At 42.5% G+C, this 14,788-nt stretch overlaps 2 protein-coding genes across 4 annotated transcripts; both read left to right on the top strand.

The window, feature by feature from the left end:
• Nucleotides 1–333: 333 nt before the first annotated feature.
• On the top strand, nt 334–6,190 carry si:dkey-190g11.3 (uncharacterized protein LOC567059 homolog). 3 transcript variants are annotated; one of them, XM_050051994.1, is made up of 6 exons: nt 334–470; nt 2,473–2,646; nt 3,530–3,634; nt 3,922–4,062; nt 5,038–5,088; nt 5,219–6,189. In XM_050051994.1, the coding sequence occupies exons 2-6, from the start codon at nt 2,479–2,481 to the stop codon at nt 5,459–5,461; spliced, it is 708 nt and encodes a 235-aa protein (XP_049907951.1). In that variant the 5' UTR covers nt 334–470; nt 2,473–2,478; the 3' UTR covers nt 5,462–6,189. The 3 variants fall into 3 exon arrangements, with proteins under 3 accessions (XP_049907951.1, XP_049907952.1, XP_049907950.1); XM_050051995.1 differs by having other exon boundaries at nt 456–572; XM_050051993.1 differs by having other exon boundaries at nt 466–564; nt 5,219–6,190.
• A 1,426-nt stretch (nt 6,191–7,616) lies between these two features.
• Nucleotides 7,617–13,932, top strand: plk2b (polo-like kinase 2b (Drosophila)). Its single transcript, XM_050051806.1, has 14 exons — nt 7,617–7,838; nt 7,932–8,039; nt 8,144–8,260; nt 8,576–8,705; nt 8,946–9,129; nt 9,344–9,542; nt 9,659–9,806; nt 10,030–10,124; nt 10,415–10,547; nt 10,786–10,866; nt 11,870–12,029; nt 12,422–12,551; nt 12,693–12,803; nt 12,970–13,932. Exons 1-14 carry the CDS (start codon nt 7,653–7,655, stop codon nt 13,159–13,161), a joined length of 1,974 nt encoding a protein of 657 aa, XP_049907763.1. The 5' UTR covers nt 7,617–7,652; the 3' UTR covers nt 13,162–13,932.
• Nucleotides 13,933–14,788: the final 856 nt, after the last annotated feature.

The following is a 14,788-nucleotide window of genomic DNA, read 5'->3' as shown; positions in this document are numbered from 1 at the left end:
TTTCAATGGGAGCAAGTGCGGGATGAGGCCGAGGCGGAAGTGCATGGAAATGGGCATCTTTGCAATTGTAATCACCTCGGCTCTCTCTTTTTTTGTCTTATTTAACACCTGCATAATTAATCTGAGAGGTGCAAAGGCGATTGGCACAATTATTCTCCTTTTACTATTCCCCTGGATGCTTTTAATAAGTGGCCCCAACTTTCCCCTATTACTCATCTCACACCTGACGCTTAGTCTATAACAGTCCAGCGTGCGCAAAGAGGCCACGGTCAGCCACAACAGACATTACATAAGCGCGGACTACAACTCGCACAGACTCTAGCTGTCGGGAGTCTTGTATCTGCCAGTTAGCAGACATTTGATAGGGCGTGTATGAGTTTATAGGGCGGGATTGTGCGCTGACTGACCGCCCTTTGACTGGAGGATCTGTGTGTGCAGGCTGGTGAGTGCGCAGCAGATGGGCGGGTCAGGTAGGCTGCATAAACACGTCTGTTTACGCACATTTTGCCTGTTGTAACTTCAAATATGTGCCATATCTGTGCAGGGCGTGAGTCCATCTTGCGCGTAAGTAGGTCAGTGGCTCATTTGTTCTGTTAGTTTGGGACATTTAGTGCCGATTTCATCCAGAATCCAAAATCCTAACAATCTGTTGGCGTGTTTGAAAGCTGCTCTGGGATCATTTGGAGCGGTGGAGCTTCTCAGCTTCTCTTTTCGACAATACGAGCACCTACATTCGAAATAACATTTGTTTGCAGACACAGATGTCGTTTTTGTTTCAGTGCATGATGGTAAACAAAACTTTTCTAGAAGGATTCATGGTGAACGGCAGCTGTAGCACCATCTGCTGTTGGGAAAAGGTGCTCTGGTGATATTTTGGCAGCTCTCAGAGGCAGGCCTGTGGTAATGATTAACAAAGCAATATTGGCTGTAATTCAGATAGGCTAACTGTTGCTTTATAAGCCCACTGACTTCTTGATACCGACGAGCTGCGTCTGTTTACAAAGGGAGATTGGTTATTTGTATCCAATGCAACCTTATCCTATTTTAGTGTTACAGCTTTCCAAATTAACCTCAACTGTTTGAGACATCATTAAATTACTCTAGCATAAAATAGTACTGCCTATAGGGTATAAACCTTTTATAGAATCTTTGAAGACCTGGGTGATAAAATCACGATATTTTTGACAAGACACTGTGGGGTTGGTTACTGGTGCTTTTACAAAAATATTTACAGGATGAGATTTTTGGTAAATCATCAGTAATGTGGATAGGCCTATATATTGACTAAGTAGTAAAGGTGAATGATAGGACAGTATCAGTAGGCTGGTAAATTTGGAAAATTATGTCATTTTACTGTAATTCATCCTTAAAAACCAGGCATATCCTCCTGAGACCTGAACTTTTGTTTAGTATGCATTTTTAAATCCTTCTAGTTATTTGGGATCAGTAGGACCTGATAAATATTAAAAAATGAAACACTGGCAAAGATAATTAAGTCCCAATGTCCTCAAACTAGACGATAAAAAAGTCCCAATGTCTTCAAACGCGTACTTCCTAATAAACAGTGTCTAGGCTTGTTACTGTTGCTAACATTGGTCAAATTTATTAAACCACAAACATCGTAAATAGTTTCAACCTTAAACTGTGATCAGGTTTTGGATCTTGTCCACTTTTGTGTCAGGATCAGCTGCAGACCGACTTGGCAGAGATGGCTGCTATCTTGTTTTTACATGGATTAGTGTATTGTGCTCTTACTACCACTAGATGGCACAAAAAAGTGTCCACGAACGAGGACAACAGGTCTAAGATAAGTAGAATGAAGTATAAGGTCAAGTAAACCCAAAATGTGACGTCCTCATATGAGGACACAGGGTCTCAGGAGGATAGACTATCTAATCTCATATCAGGATACAGATACAATATTGATTTATTGCCAAGCCCTAACCAACCCCAACAGTTGTTTTTATTAAGTATGGACATTAGTTAGTTTTCTTGTCCAGGCGTGTTTGTAGCAACCAAACATGGTGTTTTATGCCAAACCATGGTGTTTCCCCAACCCTAACCAAGTGGTTTTTGTGCCTAAACCTAATCACATGTTATCCACAGTGTTGTCACAGCATAAAATTGGAAATTGAAACTTACAGAAGAGCAACTGAGGAGGGATCCCTCTTGCAGGATGGACAGACGTGATATAGACATCATACAAAACAGATCAACATAATAATATGAAACCTACAAAATTTAACCGTGGTTTGTAAATGTACAATGCCAACATTTACTCTGGCAGTTGGGTTGCCAAAAACAAAAGACGAATATCCTATCTGATTTCTAAAATGATCAAATAACAGTATCGATCTTGACCTCAATAATCCAGTATCTGTCAGGCTAAAGAATATTACAGAGTTCTTCAGAGATATTTCCTGCAGTAACCTCTCCCCTCATTTACTGTATTTCCTACCATACTGGTGACAGTTCACAATGGAGGACTCCATTGAAGTGATTCTGCAGGACTATGGCAAGGTCCTTCCCACCACCAAACCCCATCCCGTCCTGTCGGCCTGCGTAGGCTCTCTGCTCACAGGCCTCTACGGACTATGGAGCCTGTTTTCTCTGCCTGGATTTCGCAAAATCCCAATGAACCTCAAGGTGCTTGAGATTCCCTTTTATTTTCTGTTTTTACCTGCTGGCTTTGCTTTCTTCACATCCTTTCAAATACCAAGTGCTGCATGTTTGTGTGAAATCAAAAGACAGAACATAACTTGCACAATAACGATGATTTGCTTATTTTGGAGCTTAGTGCTTTGCGCTAGCGAGAAGAAAATGGTAAGTCTGTAACCGCCATTATGTTTCATGGAGAGCTGCACCATTTTCTACAGTATGTCAGTCTGAAGTCTATTGTCGTAACATAATGGTTCGTGTACTATTTTTGTTCCCTGTCGGAACAAGATGAACAGGAAAACATGAAGATCAGGAGCAGATTATCAGAAGTTAGGTAATGCTGACGCTGTTTTTGTTGCATGGAGAATCTGATATTTCAAAGCAAAAAGAAGCAGTTAAACAGCTAATATTAACACATAAAATATGATTAAAACGTAACAGCTTTTCCATGTTTGTTTATTATATCTCTGACCTGTGATTTTTTTGGATGAATGACACAATGATTTGTTTATCCTGCCAGCGACTGTATATCCTAAACCCAGTGCACCTCAGCTAGAGACAAGAGAGAGCCCTGCAGAATTTGTCACTCAGACAGATAATGTCAGATCCACTGTCAGTGAGTGGGAGATCAGATTCAAGGTTATACTGTAGTCACAGCACTCAAAAGACTGGACTGTTGTCAGCAGAAGTAAAAGGAAAAGCATATGTAGAGGTGTTTTAATGAAAAAGAAAATCACGTTGCTGTAGTGTTGGTTAGTGTCATGATTTCTCTTGAACTCTCCCTTTCAGTCGAGCTTGATGCAGACTTATCTACAGTAGGGCTCATATTGTGACTTGTATTGACTGACTTTGTGTTTATACTGTGGTCCAGGTTCCTTATTTACCCTCCAGCAAAGTTCAGACACTGAACATTATGCAGCTGCTGGAGGGACGGACAGGTCGCTTAGCAGATCTGGGATCAGGAGATGGAAGACTGGTAAGTGGACTGCGAGTGTTTTACGAAAATAACTGTGCAGAATTCCCTCTGTCCAAACTGTAAATCTGGACTCTGCCTGTGTTTTATATAAGTGAAGCCAGTGAGTGGGATTCAAGTTACCCAGCCAATGCAAATAGTTTTCAATCACATTCACTTATGGCCAAAAACTAGAGTGCAAATCTGACTCTAAAATTGTTATTTTCATGAGTTAATTTTAAATCTAAGTGTGATGTGTGTTCTGTTTGGTACTGCTGTTGTATTTTAAATCATCACATTTGTTTTCCCAGGTGTTTGCGGCGTCTTCTGCTGGTTTCCAGTGCACAGGGTTTGAGATTAACTCCATTTTAGTAGCCTATGCCAGGAACAAGGCCAGCTGGAATGGAGTGCCCCCCAGCCAGGCTACCTTTGTTAAAAAGGATTTCTGGAAGGTAAGACTTTAAAGGAATATTCAGCCCATGCTACTTTTTCTTCTTGGAGCTTCTTTGTTTCTTTGATGAAAACATTGTTTATCTCGAATGCCTCTGATGAACGAAGCATTCAAAAACAGAGAAAATTCTTGATGAGTTGAAGTTATAGGGGTCCTCATTTAACAACAGCAAACTATATCAAAACATCCATTGACAACCTCTCACACAACTCATGCAGCATAATCTAAATCTAATTTATCCAGTTGTGTGTTCATTACTTTTGAGACAGCCCGTTCTGATGGGGGACCAAGTTAAAAGTGAAACTCTTCTATGCTCTCTTCAAAGCCAGACTCCATTGACAAAAACAGTAATTTTACCTCGATGAACTCGGGAGCTGCTGGTCTACCAATGCCACAGGTGGCTTGGTCAGTTATTTTGTCTGTGGTAATGTGTGACTTTGGTGTTTTAAAGGGATTGTTCCGATTCAGCAAAGTCACACATAAACTCAGAGAAACAAACAAACGATTGAGGCAGTGGTAGACCAGCAGCTTCCATGTTCTACAAGGTAAAATTACTGTTTTTGTCAATGGAGTCTGGCTTTGAAGAGAGCAAGGATATTTTTACTTTCAGCTCAGTTCCCCTTTGGAGAGGGCTGTCTGTTTGGGAAGTACTGAGCATACAACTGGAAAAATTAGACATGGCAAGTTGTGTTAAAGATGGCAAACAGGAGTGTTGGTATAGTTTTGCTATTGTTAAATGCCATTCCCTTTTACTTAAAGGGGTGATCAAGAATGGTCTCCATTTTCAGATTCTTTGTTCCATAAAAGTATGCAAGAAAAACAAAGTTATCTTTGTGAATTCAATGTAACACAAGTGAGTAGCTGATATACAAATGGTCATTTGTGGTTGAAGTATTCCTTTAACAAAACAATTCCTTCCCTCAAACCAGATCAAAGTTGTTTTATGACCCTATTTGTGTCTTTTGTTCTTTCATAGACTGATTTATCGAGGTACAACAATGTGACAGCTTTCCTTGCTCCAGGAGTGGTGGGTTTTTCTCCTACGCAGAATTATTTTTTTGCCTCCCTGTAGAGCTTTTGATACTGTGTAAGTCATTTAGCATGCATAGCATTTCATTGCTAATTGACTTATTTAACTGTTTCTGATTGGTTTGCAGATGGAGGTCCTGGGTGAGAAGTTACTGAAAGAGCTTCCCGATGATGCTCGTGTCATTGCCTGTCGTTTTCCTTTCCCCAACTGGCCACAACAATCGTGTGTCGGCTCCGGTCTCGACTTGACTTTTGCTTATGATATGAGCACTGTGCGCTCACACCTGAGCAAGAGACAAGACACTAGCACTGTCATTCTCAACAGCACCAAACCCTCCAGACACTTCTCTGTTTTCATGGACCAGAAATGAACAAAAATGTGATATTTAAAAGAATCCCAGACAAAGAAAACACATTTTTAGTAGGTCATCATAAATAAATTTGTGATACCTGTCACTTACGAGCACTGATCAGGAATGATCCTTTTGAAAGATGTCTTTGAACATTGCAAGGATGAGAGGGACTCTGACTAAGCAAGATGTCAGGATGATTTTGACATCACATATCCCCTGCAGTATTTGTTCCATCTTTGCACAGCCAGAACAGACTGAGCCTTTGCCATCCAGCCGACAATCTTGTTATAAATACCACTGTGCACCACTATCTGGAATATGGCTGCAGAGCTCTAAGAGCTCCTCCACTAAAGATAATTTTACCCCCACATCAACACAAATAAACCCCTTGAGTAGCATGCTACAAGAGGTCATTGTTTGTGTGTGTTATTCAATAGTTTTGTTCAGCTTTGCTTTCGTGTCATAGATTCATTTGTTGTGTTTCTTCAAGAAATAAATAAGTCTCCAGCTCAAGGCCATTGTTAAATGTATTCAGTGGGTCTCCTAGGCAGCCACTGAGGGTAAGGCACAAAGATGTTTTCATATTGTGCACAGTCCAGAATAATTATCTGTGCAACCTGACCCTTGTGGGTTAGATGGAGTAAGTGGGTAGCGAAATGTGTATATGCTTTAGTCAGAGAACCATGGTTATATTTGTCACTGTCTGTCTGTTTTGTTTGTCAGCATTAAAATGAGATTTCAGTGTGAAATGATTTGATTCATATCAAAATTTAATGAACATGGCAAGATAAAGCATTTTGAATATTTTGCCATTTTCTCGTGAACAAAGTCTGGCTGTGATTTTATTTGGATGAAGACTAGAACATTCTAAACATTTTGTGTTGTTAAGGTAACAAATTTGATGGATTAATGAACTTGTCCTACTGTAGCACCTGCAGTGACACTGTCATAGTCTGTAGGCCTCGAAAAAAAGACCCACATCTGCAAGTCAGAACAGTAATCTTCCAGTGTTCTGACACCTGCACAATCTCCCCACTCTAACTCCACTATAAACACTCTAATAATGTCTCACATTTCAGTGTCTAGTTGCTATACCATAAAGAGTCTTTGGTAAACATAGTTTTAAAGGCGGAACAGGTTTGTAACCTGCGCTGTTCCTCAGGAGGTGGTCAGAGTTTGGTTTGCATCAAGTCTGCAGTGCGGTTCACTTTACTTGTGCTTTGTGAACACAAAGCACTCCAGGTTCGCTTTGCTCTTTGCCATTGTATTTAGACCTCTAGATCACATGCTATTGCAATCAGACAAAACCATGTCTGCCTGTAAAAAGGACACAGGACCAGTAGTTTGGTCCGTGGAATATACTGCACGTCTCCAGATGTGGAATGTAGAATACATCAGTCTACAGTGCAGAAACACTAAGGTTTTCCTCCAATTTTAAGTTAATTTGAAAGCAATATGACAATTATGTCAATATATTTTATATAGACCATAGTGTGAACAGAAAGAGGACGGAGTCACCATCAGAGCTGAAGTCTCTTTCAAGTCCTTTCTCTGTCGGTCCACTTTTTGGTGCACTTTAAGAGGACAGAGTTCGGTTTGTTTAAAAAGGACTATATGTGAAAACACCGTGAATTACAAATGATCATTTTATAGGTGAAGTATTCCTTAAAATGATATACAGAATCTCCACCTGAGGGTGCTAGTGCTCCAAACTGACTTTGGTGCAAACACAGAGGATGAGCTGAGTCTGAACAGAATACAGATCATGTTCTTCCTCTGCAAGGTGGATGTTTTATCGACCAAAATTCATTAGCTTTTCATTGCCTTGGGGTATATTGTGCACCAACATGTAAAAGGTTCATTCACCTGCCTGTTCAATGAACAAAAGCTGTATATGACAGAACACGTCTGTGTGAATGATTGCCGTGGGTGGCGATTTGTGAAGCAAATAATCGTGGGAATTCATAAACTTATTAAAGATTAGAACCCACAGGCTGTTTTTCTTCCCTTTCATTTCATGTCCGTGCCATCATCAACACGAACGTACATGCAAGGTAATCGATATCAGGCAGACCTCATGCTCTCGTTTCACACCGTGACGTCAGACAGAGGGCGGCAGACAGCGGGGTGGGGTGGGTGCCAGGGTATAAATTCTCAGAGACGGACTCTTCGGGCTGCATTCTGAGTGCGGGACGATCAACCACCTCTCATGGAAGTACAGAGAAATATCAGTCCCCAACAGACAAACAGCAGCAGCATGTGTGAGTCGACGCAGAGGTCGAGCGAACCTCGCCGAAAGAGAATGGATGAGCGCAGTGCGCCCTCGGAGATGGCCAGGATAATCACTGACCCGGTCACGGGAAAGTGCTACTGCCGTGGAAAAGTTTTGGGAAAGGTAGCGCAAGCATAGAATCTGTACTCGACCCTTTTGGATTTACCAAGTAACCCTGAAGACGCAGCATGTTAACAGTGTTTTTCCTCTTTCCAGGGAGGGTTTGCGAAATGCTACGAGATGACCGACCTCTCCACCAGCAAAGTTTACGCAGCCAAAATCATCCCGCATGCACGCGTCTCCAAACCTCACCAACGGGAGAAGGTAAGTGCGCAAGCGGCTGTGCGCACTGATGTGTCTGGACAGCATGTATCACCAAAAATTACCTTCAGTTACACTCGTGACCATTTTGTCTCTTCTCCTGCTAGATTGACAGAGAAATTGAGCTGCACCGAGCACTGCACCACAAACACGTTGTGCACTTTTATCACCATTTTGAGGACAAGGAGAACATCTACATCCTGCTGGAATACTGCAGTAGAAAAGTAAGTGCTGTCTTCAACCAGTGTACTTTTTCCTTGCCACTGCTGTGTTTCAAATTTGGGTAACACCTGCATTGCACCCAAAGTCAATGAGGCAGTGCAAAGGGAGTCTGCCCTCACTACAAAAGACCTCTAATGTTTGAATTGATTGTATGATGCAGCAAATTTGTACGTGTTCCTACAGTTTTATGACATTAATATAACAAAAATCATCAAATATGATAAAGTTTTCTTTGTAGAGGAAAATATGTGTTTCTATGGAATCACTACACTTCAGGAAACAGCTCTATAATCATTCTTTTCTCTGTTTTCTTGCAGTCTTTAGCCCATATCCTGAAGGCTCGCAAAGTGCTCACAGAGCCAGAGGTGCGTTATTACCTAAGACAGATTGTATCTGGACTGAAATACCTGCACGAACAGGAGATCCTTCACAGGGACCTGAAACTTGGTAAGCAATCTATATGCAGCAGTGACACACTACAGCACTGAGACACTGTGTGCACATTTGTAAGGATGTATTCTGTACAGGGAGGATATGTTTTCTTTCATACAAGCCCGCTTCTTCCTCTGATTATTCTGTTATCAATCCATCATAGAGCAAGCGAGAGAGAGATCTGTGCAGTGTTTAGCCTTTGATCCTGGGTTGAATATCAAGTGCTCATCATCTCATTCCCTTTCTTCCCCACAGGTAACTTCTTTGTGAGTGAGTCGATGGAGCTGAAGGTCGGGGACTTTGGTCTGGCTGCCAAGTTGGAGTCAGCGGGAAACAGGAGGAAGACGATCTGTGGGACTCCCAACTACCTGTCCCCCGAGGTGCTCAACAAGCAGGGCCACGGCTGTGAATCAGACATCTGGGCCCTGGGCTGTGTAATGTGAGTAGGCAAACTATAAATTCACCATTAGGCACTTAAAAGGTTTAGTAATGATGGGAATTGTTATTGAATAACAGATAATGAGCTTAAAAAGACAAAGTAACATCATATTTCATGGATGTGCATGATCCTGTTTTGCCTACAGTCACATGTCTGATAACGTGTTTTTTTAGTGATGGAAATCAGCTCACTTATGCCCTCCATCTTGCTCCAGGTACACCATGCTGTTGGGCAGGCCACCATTTGAAACCACCAACCTGAAGGAGACGTACAGGTGTATCAGAGAGGCACGTTACTCCCTGCCCTCCTCCCTGTCGCCACAGGCTAAGCAGCTAATCACCAGCCTACTAGCCAAGATCCCAGAGGACAGGCCTAACCTGGACCACATTCTGAGGCACGACTTCATCACGCAGGTTAAACACCATTTTCACCTCCCTGTCTGTCAGCCTCTCTAAATGTCACTCTGTGGGAGTATGGCGATGACCCCCTTCCCACCAGCCGCACACTGACCCACTTTCTCTCTCCGCAGGGCTTCAGTCCAGAGCGTCTGCCGGCTAGCTGTTGCCATTCAGCACCAGATTTCCACGTCTCTAGCCCCGCCAAGAGCTTCTTCAAGAAAGCTGCCGCCGCGCTCTTCGGTGGGAAGAGAGACAAGGTCAAATACTACGAGACTCTGAGTGAGTATTACATCAGCTATTGAGCACTCATGCACCACTTAAAACACCACTTGTCACGCCAGCCAGTTATCTTTCACTTTGTAAAATTGGGGTTGCTCCAAGAGGCACAGTTCTATCTATTTTATTAGACAATTGCAAGCACATGTCACATTCCATCCCATACGGCTGCTGGTTAAAAGGTCATGCTCTGATATTGTTTGTGTGCTGTTGTTGCTTTTGATAGATAAGTTAACCAAAGAGGAAGAGGAGATCTACAAACTGCAGCACGACCTGGAGAGAACTGTAATCAGCCAACAACAGAGCAAAAAGATTTCAGAGGTAAGAGATCATTCATTCAACACGAAACAGGATATAACAAGTGTGTAGGTGATGTATTCATGCAGCCATTAACTGAACAGATTAGAGACTGTTGGGGAGACTCCTATGAGTCACTCCGATGCAGTGCTAAAACTTAATAACACTCACAATTTCAGAACAAGCGAAAAGCACTTATCTTCAACCTTTAAAGCCAACCACTTTGCATCTGTGGGGGACTGCTTAGTCATAGTAGGAAGAGATGATCCAAACTCGCAGATTCTAACCTCTTTCGTCACTGATCTCACCTCCAGAATGGAAGTGTACTTCCGCCATCTGCCGAGAGCCCCGTTGGCCAGGCAACGGACAGCCAGTCCCCGACGTCGCGAGATACCATCCGTCTGATTGTCAGGGGGAGTCTGGGGAGCTGCAGCAGCAGCAGTGAATGTAAGCTCACCAGCCACGTCTCTCACACACACACACACACACACAGCCCAGTGATCACAGACAGACACATAAAGGTGTTATATAATATTCTGTTCTAACACATAAATGACACACAGGAAAATGGAGTAAATGCATCAGTGGAAGAGAGACTTGATAAAACAGCTTGAGTGCATTGAAGTAATTCCTTGTACTGTACTTCAGGGTAAATGACCCCCTGCTGTTGTTGTTATTTCTTAAGGTCTAGAAGACAGCACGACGGGGAGCGTGGCTGAGACTGTGGCGAGCGTGTTAAGGGGATGTCTGGAGAATATGCCTAAAGGTGAGTCAACCTGTTGAAATAATTTGCAGAGTCAGGACTTATACATGTAATTATTGATCAGACGATTCCATGTTGAAAGGTTTCATGATACAAGTATAGCTCATTATCTGAATTTGACCTTGAAATGAGTAAACGAAGAGACGCAGTGCTGTTTAGTGGCAGGAATCTGGCGATATATGTATCATGATACAGGGGTTACGATTCAATAAAAGGATGTCAGTGGATAACCGCTAATTGGTTATGCATGTTGGTCTATAGGTTAATTTGCTACTTTTTATTGTACCGCACTGCTTATTAGTCTGGTCTGGTGAGAGCTAACTGTAGTTAGCAATGTAGCTCCTGGGATTTTTTTTTACCGCTAGTAACGTTGTCCTGACAACCTAACTGCTGAGTAAACGGCTCAATATTAAGCAGCAACACCCCTTTAGCATTGTCAACTGTGTTATCACTGTTAGCTCTGTTAGCACCATTAGCAGTGTCAGCACAGCTAATGGTGCTAACATTCGTTAGTTAACAATGCCAAAGAGGATTTGAGGCTCAAAATGAAGCTGCTTACTTACCAGGGTGCCCTGGTAGTAACTAGTGGGTTTTGGGCTATCAAAAGCACAATTAACTGAAACTAATATACTTGATTCGATTTATCGTGATAATTTAAGCGATGAAATAATATTGCGATTTTATGACTGTCTGTTTCATAGGCCTGTGGTCTTTGTGTTTATACTAACGATCTGTTGTTACACTACAATGCTGCTATCTAACAGTCGTTGGTTGAACATAGCACAAATCTTTGTATGAGGATACTCAACTTTTTCATTGTGTAAGACCTCAAAACAGGTTTATAGTTAAGTTTCAGTGAATCTGGAGGAAACCTTGGAATCTAGTTTTTCTCTTGGGTGCTTTGAACAAAGTCAAGGATTGTTCGAGGTTGCACAGCTAAGGCTGTTGGCTCTTAAAAACTTCCTTGTAATTGTATCTAATTCTTCTCTGTGTTCTCACCCTGCAGCCGACGACATTCCTCAAGGCGCAAACTGCTGCAATCTTCAATGGGTGACTAAATGGGTGGACTACTCCAACAAGTACGGCTTTGGCTACCAATTGTCTGATCACACCGTGGGAGTTCTCTTCAACAACGGCACTCACATGAGCCTCTTGCCAGACAGAAAGTATGCACCATTCTATGCTTTCACAACACTCCACCTTCAGTTTGACAGTTATTAGTCACTGCATATAATGAAGATGGCTTGTTAGAGCATGCTGTAGTACATAGAGCTACTTTGAAGAACCTGTTAGTGGTTTGACAAAAGTATGAAATTGAAGGGAAGGCTTGGCTTGTTAAATCTGAATACATTATGGTTTCTCTGTCAGAAAGAGAGCAAATCACATGAATTTCAGTCTCAATTTCAGCCGTGTTTTTACTGACAGCTTAAGAACGATATTTTTAGTCAAGAATAACGTCAGATTTTAAATGTCAAGGAAATCCATTTATGTTTGGTCCATTTATGTGGTGTTTATGTGAGTGGTTGCGTAACTCTGTTTATCTCCTCTGTTTCTCCAGGACCATCCATTACTATGCAGAGCTGGGCCAGCGCTCTGTCTTCCCCACTTGCGAAGTTCCTGAACATTTTGTGGGCCAGGTGACTGTGCTCAAGTACTTTTCCCACTACATGGAGGAGAACCTCATGGACGTAAGTAAACCTCTCTATTCCCCCACTCCTCTGTCTTGCTATTATGTTTCTTTTGTCTTTCCACCCCCTGAAGCATTAGAAATGGTATCTGTCATGTTGCAGCCTGTCTAATCCTTCTGTGTTGCTCTTTGGCTCTCTCAGGGCGGGGACTTGGGTAGTATGACAGATGCACACATGCCTAGACTCTACCTGCTGCAGTGGCTCAAGTCCGACCGCGCCCTCATGATGCTCTTCAACGACGGCACTTTCCAGGTAAACACACACGCAGGAAACACAGCCGTTGCTGGGCACGTTCAGAGGAGTTTAGCTGCAGCGCAACAGTATCCAGATCAACAGAGGAGAAGGGAACGGATCATTTGCAATTGTCTTTTACCAAAAATTGGTAGAGAATAAACGAAAGCTGTTTTTTTCTCCATAGATCAACTTTTACCACGACCACACCAAGATCATCCTGAGCTGCCAGAGGGATGAGTACATACTGACATACATCAATGAGGATCGTGTCTCCAAAACCTTCAAACTGAGCTCCCTGCTGACATCCGGCTGCCCCACCGACCTGCGCGAACGCATGGTGTACTCCCTCAACATGCTCCTGCAGAGATGCAGCTGAATCCACAATAATGTGTTCTGGATGGTGATACACAAAGAAATCTGCGCATCGTGCTACTGCAGCAGTGCTGCAGTGGATCCAGGATTCTGAAGGAATCTGTGTGGGAAGGACGAGTTTGAGGATGGACCGTTGAAGACTTAATTAACATTCCCTCACTGTTGCACCTTCATGACTCAGCAGAGGTGCAGCTGAAAAGACAGAATGAACAGACTGTGGATGTGGGGAATGAAATGTAGCACAATGACAGAGGATGGTTAAAGGGCTGATTTGTATGTTGATTGTTGGAGGAGAGGAAAGACTGAATGTGTTGGAACGAGTATGTTGGTACGAATGTGAACCCCAGATGTTTTCTGGCGGGGAAAAAAAGAGGGATATTTCGAAAGTTAAGACAGGCTGGGCTGGCACCAGCTTGAATGTGTACAGTATAGTTGATGCAGTTTTATAGAGGTAATCCATTAACTGATGCTCGACTGTGGAATATTGTAAATGATGTACAGTGTCTGTCAAAGCCGACTCACCAATGCAGAGAAATGATTCGCTAGATGTGTGTGTATGCCACAGAGTTCGGCAGTTTATATGTGTGAGTGAGTGGGAGAGGTGTAACATCACACTAACTTTTAAAACTGTGATTTGTTCTCTTTAATGACGGATGGACTCAGCACATTGAGCTGGGAACTGGATGGATGATGTGAGGGGGAGGAGAGAGGGGGAGAGCATTACATTTAAAAAACAGTACCAGGGGACTTTTAAGGATCCCTTAAGAGCCATTATCACCATGGTAGAAAATGTGCTAAATAACTTATTGTGTAAAAAAAGTGCAGTATTTATTTATTTAATAATAAAGAGCATTTTGTAAAAAAAAAAACAACCTTTTGAGTGCTTTGTCTTCTCTCGAGTGTTTATACCCATTTTTATTTTCAGACACAATTTTCTCTCGGGCTGCTTGAAGAGTTATTAGATGTTTACTGTTATTGCATTTTCTGAGTCTGAAGCCTGGTATTGAAGGAATACTTCACCCATAAAATGACTATTTGTGAAGAAAACTTTCTCTTGCATGTCTCCATGGAAAACAGCAAACATTGGTTTATTGATTGATTGGGGGCACCATGGTGGTGCGGTGGTTAGCATTGTCCCCTCACAGGAAGAGGGTTCCTGGTTTGTACCTGGGGTGGGGGGTTTGAACCCCAAGGTGGAGGAGTTTGCATGTTCTCCCCATGTCAGCATGGGTTTTCTCCAGGTGCTCCAGTTTCCCCCCCACAATCCAAAGACATGCAGGTTCATTGGTGACCCTAAATTGCCCATAGGATTGAATGTGAGCATGAATGGTTGTCTGTCTCTATGTGTCAGCCCTGTGATAGTCTGGCGACCTTTTCCAGGGTGTACCCCGCCTCACGCTCGATGTCAGCTGGGATAGGCTCCAGACCCTCCGTGACCCCCAACGACATAAGCAGTTATGGAAAATGAATGAATTAAATGATTGACTGGGGACCACATTTAACAACAGCAAAACTACGACCACTAATACTGCACGAGTTGTGTGAGAGTATGTTAACAAATCATTGATACAGTCTTGCTGTTGTTGAAGGTGGTCTCGAATCAATTCATAAATCAATATGTTTGCATGTGA

The sequence above is a fragment of the Epinephelus moara genome, chromosome 8, assembly GCF_006386435.1.
Source record: "Epinephelus moara isolate mb chromosome 8, YSFRI_EMoa_1.0, whole genome shotgun sequence".
Classification (NCBI taxonomy): Eukaryota; Metazoa; Chordata; class Actinopteri; order Perciformes; family Serranidae; genus Epinephelus; species Epinephelus moara.
This window is presented reverse-complemented; position numbering and strand designations above follow the sequence as displayed.

Coding starts and splice junctions, on each gene's coding strand:
- plk2b (XM_050051806.1), top strand. CDS start 7,653: ATGGAAGTACAGAGAAATATCAGTCCCCAACAGACAAACAGCAGCAGC. Junction 8,706..8,945: donor TCACAGGGACCTGAAACTTG/GTAAGCAATCTA, acceptor TCTTCCCCACAG/GTAACTTCTTTGTGAGTGAG. Junction 12,552..12,692: donor TGGAGGAGAACCTCATGGAC/GTAAGTAAACCT, acceptor TGGCTCTCTCAG/GGCGGGGACTTGGGTAGTAT.
- si:dkey-190g11.3 (XM_050051993.1), top strand. CDS start 526: ATGTGCCATATCTGTGCAGGGCGTGAGTCCATCTTGCGC. Junction 565..2,472: donor GGCGTGAGTCCATCTTGCGC/GTAAGTAGGTCA, acceptor TACTGGTGACAG/TTCACAATGGAGGACTCCAT. Junction 2,647..3,529: donor AAATCCCAATGAACCTCAAG/GTGCTTGAGATT, acceptor ACTGTGGTCCAG/GTTCCTTATTTACCCTCCAG.